This window comes from Lissotriton vulgaris, chromosome 2_1 (genome assembly GCF_964263255.1).
Source record: "Lissotriton vulgaris chromosome 2_1, aLisVul1.2, whole genome shotgun sequence".
In the NCBI taxonomy this organism is placed as follows: domain Eukaryota; kingdom Metazoa; phylum Chordata; class Amphibia; order Caudata; family Salamandridae; genus Lissotriton; species Lissotriton vulgaris.
The window spans coordinates 2,012,639,265-2,012,652,428 of record NC_141687.1 but is presented as its reverse complement, the minus strand read 5'-3'; the positions used below and the strand labels follow the sequence as shown (position 1 = coordinate 2,012,652,428).

Below are 13,164 nucleotides of genomic sequence, written 5' to 3'. Positions count from 1 at the left end.
CACTAGTACATGCTCTACTTTTCATATACACTACACCCTGCCCAAGGGGGTACCTTGAGCCTTCCATGGGGTGACCAATGTGTACACAAAAGGGAAAGGTTAGGCCTAGCCAGTGGGGACACTGACCAGGAGGACATGGCAGTTCACTGACTGCACACAGGCACTGCGGTGGCAGGCCCGAGACACTATTTAAGGGCTACTCATGTAGGTGGCACAATCAGTGCTGCAGGCCCACTAGTAGCATCTGCCATCACCCAGTGCACTTTACTAGGGACTTCGTGGTGATACAAATATGCCAATCAGATATATCCAATCAATATGATAATTTCCATAGGGAGCACTTACACTCTGGCACTGATCAGCAGTGGCAGAGTGTCCAAAGCATCTAAACCAGCAAAAATGAAATCCAGCACAGCATCAAAAATACAGGAGACAGAGGCAAAAAGATAGGGGAAAACCACGCCAAGGGTGTCCGGTCTAACAAGATATTCCTAGCCAGTGCAAAAGTATTTATTTACAAAGTTTTATATAGCGCAAACTTGACCCAAGAGGGCATCAGAGCGCTTTACATTACACTGTTTTAAAACATTAGATGATTGGGGCAATATACATACATTCAATATTCGACAGTCAATACAAAAGAGGTAGACAGTGTTATTTTGGATAACATATGTGGCTAATAGTCACATATAAATTAAAGTCCTAGGATGTGAATTTGTTCATTAGAAGCATTTTTACTTCTTTTTTTTTTGAAGGAGGAAAAGGAAGAGGTTCTGCGTACATTTGGAGGTAAGGAGGTCCAAATCTTCGCTGCGTTACCTGAGAATGCTCTGCAACCGCTTCTCTTTTTGTGGAATGATTATGGTTTTAGTAGTAGTGAACTCGCACTTTGTGATTGTCTGCAACCTCCCGACCGCTCTAGCTTTTGTGCTAAGTAACTGGGGGTATTCCTATGCAGGGCTTTATGTGTCATACAGGCGATCTTTAGTTGTATTCTCGCCTCGTAGGGCAGCCAGTTCAGATCTTTCAAGGTCGGAGAAATCTGGTTTTTCTTTTTGTTCCAGAGACTAGTCTGGCCGCAGAATTAAGAGATGCCCTCAGCGGGGCCAGCTTGTATTTGGGAAGTCCGCATAGAGTGGTGCTTCCGTAGTTCAATCTTGGTAACACTAGGGCTTGTACCGCCATTTTTAAAATCGGTCTGTGGGAGGAAGGGTTTAAGTTTTATTATTTTAACTTTCCGAATGCCTCCATCGTGCTGTATTGTTCTCCTGGGGACAGGGCACCTAATCGTCTCACCTCAGACCACTGCTTTACATGGAAATAAATAAGTGCAGGAACTCGTTAAAATGAGCTAGAGGTGGGCGGGGCTAGGGGCGGGCTGAGGGTAAGACATGATGAAACTTAACAACTGCTATATTAGTTGCAGCACACAACAAAAAACATGAGAAATGTGTTTATAAACAAAGCAGGTTAACTCCTTACAAAAAATGAAAAAGAAATGAGTTAATATGTTAACATGTCCTTTTTTTCAATAGTTGCACCTGCTTAATGTCATACTTTTAATTGCTGTTTGGCACAATACTTTATATTTTTGAGCACGCGAGTAAAAGAAACTGAAAATACTACCACGTCGCACCAAACCTCTTATGACACCAAGCAAATGAAGCAACTCATCATGACTCTCCCCAGAAGATATGTTTTGCCTCTTCCCTCAATCTATCCATTTATCCTTTCACCCTCCCCTTCACACCTCTATTACTCGCATGCCCCTCTCTCACACACAAATGTGCTCTCTTCAATCCTCTCTTTCTCATGTTCACTCTATCTCTCTGTAGCTGACGTCACCCTTGCATCCCTCCAAGCTGCTTCTCTTGCTGTCTTCCACTGGCACCCCTCCCCTCCCATTTTACGCACGCCAGGAGCCCTTCTCTGATTCTTCCACATCTCTTATTTTCATTTACACATCGCAAATGCCTGTCAACGAATGTAAAATGATCTGTATAGTATTTTTTTTTTATCTTGTATATACACTCTTTTTAAAAATATTTCTAACTGTATATGTATAGCATATTTATGATTTTCATTAAATCGAATAAAGTGGTTATTGACTTGACTTGATACATCGGATTCTTTACCTGCTTTTCGATCTTTCCCTGTCCACCTCTCTGCTCGCCTGAACAGAACCTGCTCCATCAGGCACATCACAGCGTGATGGCGAGCACCCGGATAATATTCAAAGGAAGCCCAGCTGAATAGCTCAGCTGGGGCTCAGATCGGCAAGACAGAAGCGGTGCCTTGGCTGCCAGAGGCACATTCCACTCCTGCTCCCCAGCACAGCCAGTGAGCCTACCTTTTTCATGAGTACCGGTACTCTCAAGGGCAGTAGAGAAGTGCCGGTACTCAGTGCGATAATTCTAAGAGATGCCGGTACTCAGTACCGGTGAGTACCGGCCCATTTAAAGCACTGCCTCAGACAGAAGCCACCTAGTAAGGAGTACCCCTTTTCATTTGTTCTAGTGTATACAAACCAGGCATAAGGTGGATTAACAAGCACTCTGTCCAATCACCCAAGAATCTTCATTCACTCTAGCAATTCCGGAATCAAGTAGGGCCCGTCTATTCAGCCTGAGCCATGCCTCTCCCACAACCGACGAGACCATCATATCCGCTACTATTATAAAATACAGTTTTAATTCTATATTAAACTTAAAGGTAAAAGCCCATAATAAATGCAACAGAGAGTTGGAAAAATGCCAGTCAGTGTGCCACTGTACACCCCTCATAGGGGTACTTGAGTTAACGTTTGCATTTTAAAATCCCCGAATTGCCAAATCAATTAAATACAGATTAACAAATTACCTACAGATACTAAAAAATATATATAACTTCAAGAAGCATGGAGAAATTCCTGAATCGAAACAATATCCTATCCTGAAGCCAACAGACAAGTAACTAGCCAACAACCTGCCTTTTCACACATTTACCAGAAAACAGTGTAAAAGGGAAGAACCAAAATAAGAGTTTGGTAACGACTGTCGACTAAACACCGACAAACTGGTCTTCAACAGGTCACAAAATGTTAAGACCAACTAGTAGCCTGTGACGCTTTCTAACCCATGTCAAGTCTATGCCTGCTGTACATACTGTTTTAGTTGAACAAAATGTAAAGCAGTATTAATTACTTTCACAAAATACTTAAAGTTGTATGTATTGGAGGGAGAACAAACCTGACTCCGAAACCAGCGGACTTGTCCGCTTGACAGCGAAGGACCCTGGCAAAAATCACATGAAACAAGGTGTTTACCAAGGAACTGCTTTTTAGATGCTGGGCTATTGGGGAGCAGAATTTTAGAAAATAAGTTGTTAAGAAAAATGGAAGGAGAATAGTAGGAAGTCCACAGTACATTTTGTATCACACTGCATCGATTTCAAAAGTGTGAAACTACAATTTAAAGTGCAGGTCGCCGCTTTGATAGTCTGATACCAAGAAGAAAGGATCATAGGCAGTGGTAGAAGTGGGCGGGATCGGAAGGGCACGGCGTGCCCCTACTTAAAAAAATTCTTTCAGTCCGTTCCCCTACTTCTTTCTTTCGAAAAAGCATTCTGGGACAGCAAGAAAGAATAGTCCTACTTACAAAACAATAACTTTTTCATTCAGCTTCCAGGGGCGGCTCGCACTTCTCTGTTGAACTCCAGAGGCTGCAGCAGCCCCTCCCTGAGCTCTCACAGACTGAGGGCTGGCCCATTGTCAATCCGATTGAGGCTGCTTACCCCCTTTCGAATGACAATGCGCCCGCCCTCTGCCTTTAGCATATCATGCTGAGTTAGTGATTACAGAGGAGCTTTCCCCATACAGAGCACTGTGGGGAACTTGCCACCTTGTGAAATGTGTCAATGTTGTACACAGAGTAAATTGGGCAGGAGCAATGAAGGGACAAAAGAGGCGACAGGAAAAGAGAGGTGATGGGGCGGGAGAGGTGACCGGGCAGGAGAAGTGACAGGGATGGAGAGGCGACGGGGCAGGAGAGGCGACTAGGTATGAGCAGGAGCGGTGAATGGGTAGAAGCAGTGAACAGGCAGGAGCAGATAACGGGTAGGAGCAGATAACGGACAGGAGTTATGAATGGGCAGGAGCAGTGAACGGGGCAGGGGAAATGACAGGGAAGGAGCGGTGACGGGGTAGGAGAAGTGACTTGTACTTATGTTCCTTGCCTATTTATTTATATACTATTGCATGACATCCACTGATGTGTCTGCAAAGCATACCTGTTGCCCCGAATTTTTGTCCTGAATTTTAAACCTCCTGTCCTGAATTTTTACACTCACCATCCTGAATTAGCGCCCATGCCATTGTTCCTGCTTATATTTCGCATGCTTTAAATAAACCTGTATTCCCTATGAATTTGCTTTTTCCTGTATTAAACCTCAAATAAACATGTTTATTCATTGTTTGAATTAAAAACGTTGTAAGCTGTAACTGGTCTGTGAAATGCTAAACGTTCTAAAAATTGGTATGTTTAGCGACTGCTAGCCACACCCCTGACTCCGCCCACTGATCCAATCTTCGGTTATTCCCGCCCCCTGAGTCTCCACCCACAGTTACCCTACTTTTTTCCCCCCACTTTGCGCCTGCCCGAGGCCGCGCAGTGGCCATCAAGAGGGCGGGTACCTAGTCAAGGAGGGCGGTCCCGCCCCCCACTGTAAGGTCCGGCACCTCCACCTCACCGGTTGGAGGAGGCGGCCGGCCGAGAATCTCGTCCGGGCGGCGGGGAGGGGCTTGTGGTGTACTTATGCTGCGGCGCCCCTTCCCCGAATCCTCTTTGCCGCCCGGACGCCGTCGCGACCTCGCTGAACACTCTTTTCCCTCCCTTCCGCTTACCCAGAGTGTTATTGGTAAGGGTTGGGGGGTTTTTGTAATATGTTTGTTTATCGTTGCAGGCGGAGTTACGGGGCGATCCGGAAGAAGAGAGGTGCAAATGATGTACTTCAGTGGGCACATAGGGGTGCCAGAGCCTACCTGTAACCTCATGGGAGGTGCAGGAATCCGTGTCGGCACCCCAGTAGTCCTTCGGGCGGTTGTGGGCCTGTGCAGCCGGGGGTTTGCCTAGGCACGCCCAGCAAATGGGTGTGTCAGTATTTTATTATGTTATACAGCAGTTGGGTGGTTCGCCACTGTGCTGTTTGGCTCAATCAGGCGGACAGGTGGCGAGAATGCGGCCTGTCCTGGATCGCCCGTAAGCTAACCCACCATCTTTACATATGTTGTATGTAAATAAATCCTGCAGCAGTTTTTACCCAAACTTATAAATTGTCTGTGTTTCCTTTGCGGGTTTGGGTATGTGGGGCGGGGGAATGTTATGTCGCCCTGAGTTGACTATGACCACTGATCATAGGAGAGTAGTGTAACTGGGTTCGAGTTCAGAGTAGCAAATGTTTGAGAGGAGCTTTCACTGGAAACCTGTTGTACCAGGTGCAAGGAATTGCCTCCCGAATGTTTTGGAGTATCTTGGATTACATGGTACCGCCATTAATGGGGTTGTACTCGCTGGCAATACTAATTTCAACACCACCCGGCACCCGATGTTGATAGTTCATCTCAGGAGAAGGGCGTCTCTTCAAATTGCTGACCCACTGCCCCCATTACATCAACTGAACACGGAAACAGCAAAACGTAAGGTGTGTATCTCTTTAAGGCTCCGCCTCGAGAGGAGCGGCTGCTCGGTACTTCTCACCTGATGGAGCGGAAACAGCCACAGCAAGCCTCTGAGGTGTGACAAGTAGTCATTCAAGGGTGTTGGCGTATTTATTCGTTGGTATCGCAAGCGCACAATAAGTAGAGGGAGGTGACCAAGGAGCGAAAGGTATAATTTTGGAAGGTGATGCAAGTAATAAACACCCTGCCAGGGTGCAAGTTAAGAGATTGCATCATGGTAGACTTAACGTGGGATCGAAATTGCTTTTGCGATGGGAGTTGACTGTGTGGCAGCCATGTCTCATTCTGCGACGCGATGCGGGTGTGAAGAGAGTGATGCGAGCTCCCAGCTGGAAGTAAGCTCTTCTGGAGTACTCGCGTGCGTGAAAAGTGAGCTCATGCTCCTGTGGTATGAATTACAGGCGCGTCGCTTCTGCCTAAAGATAGTTCAGTGGCGCAGAACTAGGAAGCCCCTCACCAGAGTGAGCGCAGCGCACTGAGGGAGGCGTCACTGGACAGGCGCTTGAGCCTCAGCACACTCCAAGCTCTAGCTCCAGGAATACCGTGCCGGCTGCGGGCGCCTATATCACTCCGCATGGTCCTCGTGGACTTCCCGGAGGTCAGGTTCCAACGTGCGAACGCACCTCTGTTCACAAATCCCCCGGCGTAGATCTCAGCAGTGCAGGAGGTGCAGTGACACCAGGGCCCAGGGGCATTAAGGGCCTTTAGTACTCCAGGTCTACCCTTCTCTACCTCCGCTTGGAACAGGGGTCCTATTTTACTTTCTTGCAATAGGGCCCTCGGTACACTTGTTGTTACACCACTGTAACCAGCCTGCCCATTTTATTTTTAGTCTCGTATTCATTCCCTCGGTTGCACTCGGTGCTCCTCGACCGCAGTCGGAGGCGATCGCCCTCGTTTATGCTGCCTGTCAGGCTCAATGTGTGTTCCCCCGTTGTTATCGTGCGTTTATACTAATCTGCTGACTTGACGGAAGAAACAAAAAATACAGAGCAGACAAAAGTCAAGACGCTGCTGCCAATCAAAATAAACACCAATGACAGCGGATTTTAATCGCACGGCGAGTTTAGCGGTTAGAGGCACTGGACTGGTGCGCCTCGTACTCTTCGGACTCAAATGACTGTGGTGGCGCTACATAGCTTTGAAACTTACCAGGATATCACAGATTGTTTTAGACAACCGCAAAAGCTTTAAAAACGAACCCTCTACCTCTAAAGGGGACTATGCAATACAGGATTTGTTTGTCGGAAACAAGGTTAAGACTCGCAGTTTGGCGGGCGGGGAGGGGGGGGGGCTTTAATGTTTACCTTTTTTTGTTTGGTTTTTACTGTGATGATTTTAAATAATTGAACGGTCAACAATAAATCAATCACCCTCTACCACTTTTAGAATTTAGGAACAAACAAAAATTCAAGCCATATATAATCTCTGCCAATCTGAACACCTAATTTTCAAGCAAAAAAGCATTTTCACCCAAGAATGATTTCGTCCAAAGTACACAATCGTGAGTCTGGAGGAGCAAGTAGTCGATAGCTATCAGTACTAGACTGAACATGTCATTTGTTTCCACTACCGTTTATTTGGTGGGCTCGTGGCTTGTATGGCTTCATAGTCTGGTAATGCATGTGTGTAAAGTGCAGCACTTTAAGCAGTACCCTTTCAGAGGGGGCCTGGAGTCTGCTTGATAAGCCAGATTTTACTAGTGGGCATGTGTTCTGCTCTTTTTTCCTCAACACGTTAATAACTCTGGAAGAGGGTTGAAAAAGTGGCAGAAGTTTCACCCTCTACACGCCACTGAAAGTGATTAAGATAGCAGGCGCCGGGGAAGCAGGGGTTCTCAGCAGCGATGACCCACCACGGCTCGGCACCTCCCACGGTCGCTGCCTCCGTTCACACGTACAGCGTTCTTGTCAGCAGGGATGAAGAGCAGCAGACTCGCCGCGGCTCCTCCACAGCGCGGGAGCCTCTCCTCGTCACTTAGGAACGCGCAGAGACGCCCTCGCAGCACATTATGAGTCACGCCTTCGCGGTACAAGGGGACGCGGTGTGCCGATATGTGAGGGACCCAAAGTGCATCTTCATGCCAACATACAACGCACGGCTATGAGCGGAGTAAGTGAGCGTGAATCACCAACACCTGGTGCTCATCCTTAACTCAAGTCAACTAGCGGATCCGAATGAATGCCAGACAGCTGTCACACAGCGGGCCGCTTGAACACATGCTGCCATCCTTCACACCCCCACCCACCCCTCCCTGCACGCGGACCAGAGACCTGGGCCTCGTACACCGTGTGCAAGGCTCCAGACCAAACCTCACGCGCTCCATCGCCACACAAAGGCAAGCACCATCCAAGCCGCACGCCCCCAGCGCACGCCCTCAACAGCCCCAAAGGTCACTTACTCGCATTCATCTCCCCACAGACTCACCTCATGCAACAGCACCCAGAAATCCAATCGCACATTAAAGGCCATGCAAGTGCATAACTCAACTGATTTTACGCCACTACGCCCCTCCAACCCGCTTTCTCTCGTTTATCCAAAAGATTTCAAAAGCACCCTGCCTTAAACATTAACACAAACTCCGATTGTGCCGCCTCCGCCCTAAGAAATAACCTTATACTAAAACACGCACCACTCCCGCCCTACACAATAACGCGTTTAGCACACTCGGATTTGATACACCCGCACCTCAGAAACAATTCCAACTAACATCCATTTTCACACACTCGAGCAAGACATCATTGCCCCCAGATGACCCACGCAGCACAACATACCTATCGCTTACACTTCCCTAAATATGGAACGTTTCCTGAACACCCCCCACGTGCCACCCGAACAGTATGAACACAGCCCAACCCACTCATCACCTAGTATCGCGAAAATGCAATCACTTAAATAACACCTCACGCATTAGACGTCCAACATACAGGCAAACGCGCCACTCAAAAATACAACCTCGTATAAAAGCCAGTCAACAACCAGATGCTAACACAAGAGAAACCCAACACAACCAGCTGCCCAAGAAAACATATCATCCCTCTAATTATAAGCCAACATATTAAGAGTGGTGCAGCCAGTAAGTCACGGGCCCTAGTGCAAAGAAGGAAAGGGGCCACCGACTGCCGTTTGAACAGTGACATGAAAAAACAATCAAGGGTCAATAAGCTACTCAGGCGGCCGTGACCCGGTGCCACTGCACCCGCTGCACCAATGGAAAGTGCATCCCTGCTGCTGCACACTAGCAGAACGCCTAGCACCGTGTATGCCCGCATGCCAAACCAACCGCAAAACTGCTACACATTGATTGCACAAACTTACCAACAGACCCAAACTGACTCTCCGGACTGCACCATCCCCAGGGCACACACTTACCCCATCTCTCCCTCGGAGTCCTGTCCCGGAGCCAGTCTCACGGAGCGTGCTCTATTCAAGTACCGGCGCTCACAAGTTCCGGCGCTCGGCGCCTCCCCCGGCTCAGCCTCGGTTCAGTCCCATGCCTGGCGCGGTGCCGGCTGCCAGGTCCCGCGAGCCGGGGCTGGATCGGTCCACGGAGGTCACTGTCCGCCCGGCCGCCCTAAAACCTTATTACTCGGTGCGGCTCAGCGGCGGGCCTGGGCCGTAAGAGGAAGGGGTGAGCCGGTGCGTGAACCTCTTTTACCCCCGGGAACGCAACCCAGACAGCGCTCCTTCCCACCTGCCTCCAGCAGCAGCAGCAGCCACCTCCCACATAAAGAGAACGAGAGGCACGACCATGCGGATCCGCTGCCTGTGTCTCTGCTCCTCCTCCTGCGCGTGGGGCTGTGGGGCGGCGAGCACCCATGGGCGGGCGGCGGAAGCACGTGGCCTCAGCATGGGTGCCAGACCCTGGAGGACCTCTGGGGTCTGAGACTAAAGCGCCCACTCGAGTCGAGCCATGTGCCGCTGGGGGCCGATGCCCTGCAATCCTTTCAAGCAGCAGAACAATGTCTTCGCTTTCCGCTACCTCCCCACCTGGTACTGAGCCGAGTCTAAAAGATGGAGAGGGCGCTCATGTGTTTTTAAAAGTGTGAAGTCTTTCTGTCATCCGGATACATTGTTCAAACACCAAACGGGTAGACTTGTTCCCGGAACGAGAGACTGACAACCTGTAGCAGTGTTCGTTTTTTGAATTCATACAATTGTTCTCTGAAAACGAGAATTGCATTTATTTTTGCACATTCAAGGTGTTCTGCATTTAAATTCAATCTCTCACAAGAACTAAGTTGTAAAATGCCTAGCTGTCACGTGGCCTTAGGTCATGTGTGACCGTAGATACCTCTGTGGTCTGAAAAGCCAGGATTAACTGAAGGTGCCACTCACCAAAGGGGCAACTTGGCAGCTAAGAATGTGAGGGCAGTGCCAGGGGTCTATGAAGTCCAAAGGGCAGTGTTTTATTTTGTCCAGTGGATGCAGGTGGTCGGCTTTGGTATTCATCTTTGGGACTGAGGCTGATTTTTCTCCAGACTTTGACCCAGGGAACTAGAGAGGAATAAGAAGGAAAACAAACCTAGAGGAACAAATGATAAAGGAGAAATGTAAAATATCCTGCAAGAATGAAATAAAGAGACAGGGCGTGCAATGTGTAAAAGAAGGAGGAACGAGGTGGATTCCTGACCCAGGACCACCTCGCCTTCAGGAAGCAGCTCAAGACCTGGCTGTTCGAGCAGTAGCGGACCCCTCCCCCTCCCCTAGCGCCTTGAGACCCACCGGGTGAGTAGTGCGCTTTATAAATGCTTTGTCCTTGTTCACTATTATATGTATTTGCTGAGTTTATGCCCCAAAAAGGCAAGTGGTCCCTCTCAAATGTTATTGGAGCAACGTAGTCCGGTTAAAAAAGCGGATACTCCAGTTAAATCTCGTCCCTGAAGCAACCAAGCTTCCAATCAACAACAGTTCTTCCTCTTCTCCTGAGGTTTGCTCACAGTTCTAGAAATACCTCACTGACAAAACGAGTAGGATCTGTAGTCTGCAGTCTTTCCACTGCTCTGCTCACAACTCCAGACTGACGATTGTGCACCTCCAACCACTCAGGTCCTCTCGTGACCCACAGGCTATATAAACAATGTCTTAAGAGGAATGGAAGGGGTGCGCAGAGTCTAGGAGGTCATGAAAAGTATAATGAAGGGCCTTTAGAAGAGACGTGGCCTGTGTAACTCTTTGGTCGATAAATTCTCACTTAAAAAAACTCCTTCTACAGAAATCTGAAAACACAAAAATATTTTTAATGTGCTTGAGTGGATTCAGTTTGAGGCGCTGGAATCTCCTAACACTTGGAAGTGCCACAACTGTCTCAGGCTAAATAGTGGCAAGAAACTCTGATGCCCTCAGTGCAAACCATTCTGGAACCCACCACTTTTAGCCACACGTTTTGGAGCCCTCCCAACTCTAGTGAAAGGAGAGAAAAACATGAAGGAAGCAAGTGAGACTCCACCCTCAATGTAAATCCTCAGGTCATTGCAATGACTGGTAGATGTTTCTTCCACCTCCCTCTCTTTAAAATAATTCTACATTTACTTACTTTTTTCACACATAGTCACACTCATGAAACTTCTATTCCACCCAGAGTGAATTACTCTAAAGCCTAGTTAGGTTTAAAAAATGACTTCTTCTACAGGCTGAATGTATAAATAATGCAGCTACTCATTGGGGTTGTGTCGAAGGAGCTATATTACTCTGGCATTACATCCACTGAACTGGCTACCAATTAGTGAGTGGACAAAGTCCGAGACACTTAAGGCCACAAATCACTTGACACCCATACTCATCTGCTGTTAGCTAAATAGTTTAGCTGGTACTGGCCCCACACGCTGAAATTTCTGGGTGATTTTTTTTCTGCAGGTTCCTAAATTCAAACGAATCCAGACCAGTGGCAACTCTTTTTAATTAATTATCCTTTTCTTGTGGTATATGCTGCTGCCTCACGAACGCATAGCCATTAATCTATTAAGGTAGTCCAACATCCTGGCTCTGTCCCTATTAATTCACCTAGTAGTTTCCTCTGATTTTCTTCATCACTAATCTTTGCTCGCTGCACCCAGATGCCTACAGGTGAATGTTTTTCACTCTTCTAAAAAACAAACACTATTTGAAGATGGAAACGTAAAATGATCAGCTGGCAAACAAGGAGGCGACTAGACAGTTCATCAGAAATCAGTAACATTTGTAGCTGTAATTGGAGTTGCATTTATATAGCACTTACTACCCTTGATGAGCGTTTTTTTGGTGAGTAGCTAGCTACTCCGGAGAGTAGCTAGCTACTCCGGAACCCAAAAAGGATTAGTGGTGAATTAGCATAGGGAAATATGAAATACATGTGAGCGGTGGACATGTTAATCTGTTATTTGGACTGAAAAGGATAGTGACAAGATAGAAAACGGAAGGGTTTGCATTTATATAGCGCTTGCTACCTCTGATGAGGTGTTGAAGCTTTTTTCAGCCGGTAGCACCCTATTCCGGAGCCCAAACAGGATAAGTGGGAAAATTAGTATAGGGCAATATGAAATTAATTTGAGCTGGGGGCATGCAAGTTTGTTATTTGTATTGAAAAAGGATAGTGGAGAGATAGAAGAAAGAAGGGTTTTCATTTACATAGCGCTTGCTACCCCTTATGATTTTGTTGAAGCACTTTTCGACGAGTAGCAATCTACTACAGAACCCAAACAGGATTAGTTGGGAAATAGTATAGGGAAATATGACATTAATTTGAGTGGTGGACAGGTTAGTCTGTTATTTGGATTGGAAAGGATAGTGGAGAGATATAACTGGGAAGGATTTAAGATATTTATGGGGAGTTTATAGCACGGAGGTGGAGGTTTGGGATGAGTAAAAGGGAGGTGGAGGGGAGAAGAGTCATTGGGAAGACTTTAGAACGGCTTGTTTGGAATATCTGAATAGTAAAAGAGGTATGAGATGATGCAAGGAGGGGTAGTGGAGAGAATAGTCTTAGAAAGGGTTATTTTGGGGATCGTAGTAGTAGAATGGGGTTTGCGATGAGTGAAAAAGTGGAAGTAGAGGATATAATGAGAGGTATAGGGTATATATATGTTTAAAAACTTTGATAGAAAAGCAGAGATTTGAGGTGAGCAAATTTAGTGTTGCTGGTGTTGAGGGTGCTCTATACAGGAGCACAGGAGCTGCCTTCCACCTAAACGTGTGAACTACCCAGAGTTCTCTGCTTCTTTTTTGCATAATTTATGCATCACTCTATGCCTGTTAAACACACAGTCCAACGCATTTCGGAGACTCTAATCCGCTTTATATCGCCCTCTGATTGGCCTTGTATCACAGTGCTTCTTGGGACTCGTAGTCTCTCCGTTGAAATTCTACCCAATGGGTTCTGACTCATTGTAATTAAAATTGATGCTCTTGATTGAGCCCCCCAGCTGCACCGCTAGTGCTGTTTTAGCCAACCTGCTTGCTCTGTAAGTCGATGA

The 13,164-nt window shown here is 47.2% G+C and overlaps 1 protein-coding gene across 2 annotated transcripts in view; it reads right to left on the bottom strand.

Annotated features, from left to right (window-relative positions):
• HOMER2 (homer scaffold protein 2) overlaps positions 1-9,505 on the bottom strand; it is a 736,419-nt gene extending 726,914 nt beyond the window's left edge. The window contains exon 1 of one of the 2 annotated variants that reach the window (XM_086958240.1): positions 9,086-9,505. In XM_086958240.1, the coding sequence (XP_086814366.1) occupies positions 9,086-9,090 (5 nt within the window). In that variant the 5' untranslated portion in view covers positions 9,091-9,505. Of the gene's footprint in view, positions 1-5,732; positions 5,858-9,085 lie in introns of those variants that run through there. The other variant, XM_086958239.1, reaches the window with a different exon arrangement.
• Between the last annotated feature and the right edge of the window lie 3,659 nt (positions 9,506-13,164).